Source organism: Cyprinodon variegatus, unplaced genomic scaffold (genome assembly GCF_000732505.1).
Source record: "Cyprinodon variegatus isolate N-32 unplaced genomic scaffold, C_variegatus-1.0 Scaffold143, whole genome shotgun sequence".
NCBI classification, from domain to species: Eukaryota; Metazoa; Chordata; class Actinopteri; order Cyprinodontiformes; family Cyprinodontidae; genus Cyprinodon; species Cyprinodon variegatus.
The window spans coordinates 622,907-626,860 of record NW_015150596.1 but is presented as its reverse complement, the minus strand read 5'-3'; the positions used below and the strand labels follow the sequence as shown (position 1 = coordinate 626,860).

General features: G+C 37.0%; 1 protein-coding gene across 5 annotated transcripts in view; it reads left to right on the top strand.

Annotated features, from left to right (window-relative positions):
- The window catches only part of kmt2b (lysine (K)-specific methyltransferase 2B), a 38,863-nt gene that overhangs the window by 30,555 nt on the left and 4,354 nt on the right, over positions 1-3,954 (top strand). For all 5 annotated transcript variants that reach the window (XM_015376884.1, XM_015376883.1, XM_015376882.1 and 2 more), the window contains 5 exons: positions 136-236; positions 589-729; positions 1,354-1,606; positions 1,959-2,066; positions 2,655-2,738. In XM_015376884.1, coding sequence (XP_015232370.1) covers positions 136-236; positions 589-729; positions 1,354-1,606; positions 1,959-2,066; positions 2,655-2,738 — 687 coding nt within the window. The remainder of the gene's footprint in view (positions 1-135; positions 237-588; positions 730-1,353; positions 1,607-1,958; positions 2,067-2,654; positions 2,739-3,954) is intronic.

The window sequence follows — 3,954 nt, the reverse complement described above, 5'->3', positions numbered from 1 at the left end:
TTCCATCCCTAAAATAAATATATATATATATATATATATATATATATAAAACCTTATGATCATTTAATCCACACTACATAAATGGAAGTTGGAAGTTTTCTAAATGCATTAAGATGTTTGTGCTTAATCTGCCAGGTCCGACTCTTGGAGCTTCCTGTCTCAGGGTGATGCTGGAAAGCACCTTGCAAGAGAAAGCTTGGGTCACATGAACTTGACCGACTGGAAGAAATACTCAGGTACCCAGAAGATACAGATACCCGGTCTTGCCCCAGAATTTTTAACCTCTAGTTCCTATTTCATTGAATTCAGTTTAATTATATAGCGCCATTTTACAACACGTCATCTTAAAGCACTTTACGATTTAAGCAGATCATACAGTCAGATTGATTCAAAGTTTTCTAAGAAACACCAGCTGATTACATCGACTCATTGACTCGAATGCAATCCCTCACACTAAGCATGCTTGTAGCGACAGTGGAGAGGAAAAACTCTTATCTACACAGGAAGAAACCCCATCAGAAGCTTTTTGCAAATGCAACAGTAAGACTGGCAAAGTAAAAACATAGCGGTGTTGATTTTTGGTTGCAGGCTCTGTTTCAACTTCAGATGATGAACCGACACCTTCTGATGATGACGATGATGGACGTCCAATTAACAAAGACCAGCCTCATCTGCGATTTGAGATTACCAGCGATGATGGTTTCAGCGTGGAGGCAGACAGTGTTGAGGGTAAGCCTGATATTGGATTTTCTTTTCTGGTCCCTCCCCAGTTGTAATTTATATTCCCTGGACCCCTGGATCCTTTTTTTAACAGTAGACTTTTATTTTGTTTTAATATGTTTTGAGTTACTGTCCTCTTGGAAGAACATCAGATAACCCTTTTTTCTTTGATTTTTTTGGTTTCCATCACTTGGTCCTAATAAGGACTCCTAGAGTGTTTACTAGAGAATCAGTCCAATAACATTACTCACACGATATTGTTTATATGCTTTGGTCATGAGGGGCTTTTCCATGAAATTCTTTATTTGTCTTGTTCTAAATCACAGTAAATGTTGTTCTTGTAATAAAACTTCACTACAGTGTCTGAGCAGAGCAGATGTTCCCAGTTAAAGCCGTCTGCATCAGATAAACAGCTGCATGTTATGCTCATGTAGAAGAGAAACGGCTGTTTTTCATGCTGCTCCATTTAAAACAAATGAATAACTTAGTATGGAGGCTTTAGGTTTTCCAAACCTCTTAAGCATAGAGGACTACAAAGCTCTGTCTATTCCTCTATATATTATATGTTTGGGGTTGTTTTTTTTTTCGTTTTTTTATCATACTCTAATGGTCTTTTTTTTCCTTCCCTATTAGTGGCCTGGAAAGCAGTAATTGATGGTGTGCAGGAAGCCAGAGCGATCACAAGGCTCAGGCCTCTGGCTTTTCAGAAGATCACTGGCCCTCGTATGGTGGGACTGATCCACGATGCGGTGGTGTTTTTGCTGGAGCAGCTTGAGGGGGCTCCCCGCTGTCAGCGTCATTCTTTCCGTTTCTTCAAACAGTTTAGCCAAGAAGAGGACTTGCCCGTGAATCCTACCGGCTGTGCCCGCTCTGAGCTTTATGTTAGGTATGAACCGTCCATCTATAATTCGATCAACGTTCTTTGTTAACCTTCGACTCAAAACTATCAAAGCAAGTCATTTCTCCTTTAGGCATAAAGTGGCTTAAAAAGAAAAAAATAAGTGTTTCTAACAGTATGGGAAAGACATTTCTATTTGAAATAAGTCACATTGAAATCATGATTTCTGATTCATCCGAGCAGCATTACTCATCAAAGTGAAACAGCCTGTTGTTTCAAACTATGTTGTAATTTTCTGCAGAAAGACCTGCATGTGACGAACAGTTGTTTTCCTAACAGGCTCACCATGTTAACAAAGGTGACTTTTTATTATTTTTTTTATTCCTCCATGTTTTTACAGGAAGTCCACTTTCGACATGTTCAACTTTCTGGCCTCTCAGCACAGACAGCTTCCTGACATCGGTCCATATGATGATGAGGAAGATGATGTTCTTCTGAAGTCCACACGGTCAGGCCTTACCGTTAAATTTTCCCTTTTATTTTTCCTTCAAGGAAATTTTATACCTGCAGAAATTAAATTTGTTTTTCAAATATTTCTCCTTTTAACGATCATTTGATGCTTGCATTTCCTAGAACCCAAAAGGAAATGTTTATCTGTAAAACTATGTTTTGATTCTGGCTGACTCTCAAGAATGAGGACACTTTATTTTATTTTATTTATTTATTTTACATGTTTGATTTGGGTCTTGAAATGTATAATGTTCAAAGGGTTCAGTGTTATTATTGATTTTGCTGATGTCAAAGTGATACTGTTCACTATACATGACAACATGACTCAATAACAAGATAAATAATTGGGAACTTTCCTTTTATATAAAGCCACCATTGTGTTATAAAAAAAAAAACATTTCTCTCCAACGCTGAACCCAATTTCCAGACTCCTTTTTGGTCTAAACCTCACAATCGAAAATAATCAAGAGAAAATTGGCTCAGTTTATTTTCTGGCTGATTGCTTCCACGTTTTATAAAAGCAAGGCGGACAGAGCAGAGAGGTAAACATATGGAGTTATTTCATCTGTTTTGCTCTCTCCCTCAGACGGGCTACCAGCTTGGAGCTGCCGATGGCCATGCGTTTCAGACACCTGGAACGGACCTCCAAGGAGGCAGTTGGAGTCTACAGGTCAGCTACGTTTCTGTAAACACCACCTGTATTTACATGAAGGATATAGTATTGTGAGCTTTGCTGTTTGCAATAAAAGGTGCTCTCCAGGATAGAGGAAACACACTGCTAATTTAAGGTTAGACTGATTTGAGGTAACACCTGCCAACTTGTTTTTAACGAAACCAGATCCTTTTCTATAAAAAATAATAAAAACAACTGTATTCAGATGCTCACAACTGAATTCAAAGGTCAGATTATTGGTAGTTCCTCCATTTAAATCAGATAATAATGACAATGTTGGGTTTAAAGTTTGCTATCAGTTAGGTAATCCTTTGTAAGTAGAATATGGGGGCTATCAGGACTGCATTAAACCAGTAAAATTTGCTGATCATTCCAGTAGATGTCCTGTACAGCAAAGACTTTTTTTTTTTTTTTGCTTTGTTGTTCTTACTTGTTGTTTTTAGTTCATCGTGTCTATGTTTTTTGTTTATTTTATCTTTGATTTACCAACAAAAAAACTATTCAAACTATTCTAATAAAGAAATAACAGTGACAAAATAAGCAATGCTTTATCAAAGCAGACATTCACTATACTTTGTAGAAATAATACTGAATGCAATTATTTAAATAAAATCAAATATACCTGCATTACATAAACAAAGGAACAGAAGGATCCCAAATGTCGATGTATCAAAGACATGTCGCATTAAAGTTGAGAAGAAAGCAATTAACAACACTATTCATTTTACATTTAATATAAAAACTATTCCTACCCCTGGCTATCCTATATTCAAACCTGCCACATTTCATCTGCTTTCAGTCGACCAGGTGGTTTCCCTGCTTATTCAGACCCTTGCTTCTGGTTTAAATCAACTCTGATCCAAACAAAAAAAAATGTTTTGAGGCGACTTCCAAACAGACTGGTCTCTATCCAGCCCACATGCAGAAAGAATACGCCCCTGTGGATTTAGCAAAGCTCTAAAATGGGAATTTATAGAAATTCTGACTGTTCCTGTTTGTTTCTTAGCAACCCTGCCACCATAAAGCATTAGATCTGCGTCAGTTTGAAGGATGTAATCTCCAAAACTGTCAACAGATTTTAAAATAAGAGTCTCGAGATCTACAGATCTACGAGATATTTTTTAAAGCTGAAATAAAAGCATACATATTCATAACAGAAGTGCTTCATGCAAGACTCCTGTAGCATTTTAATTAAAACGCATAACAATAATTA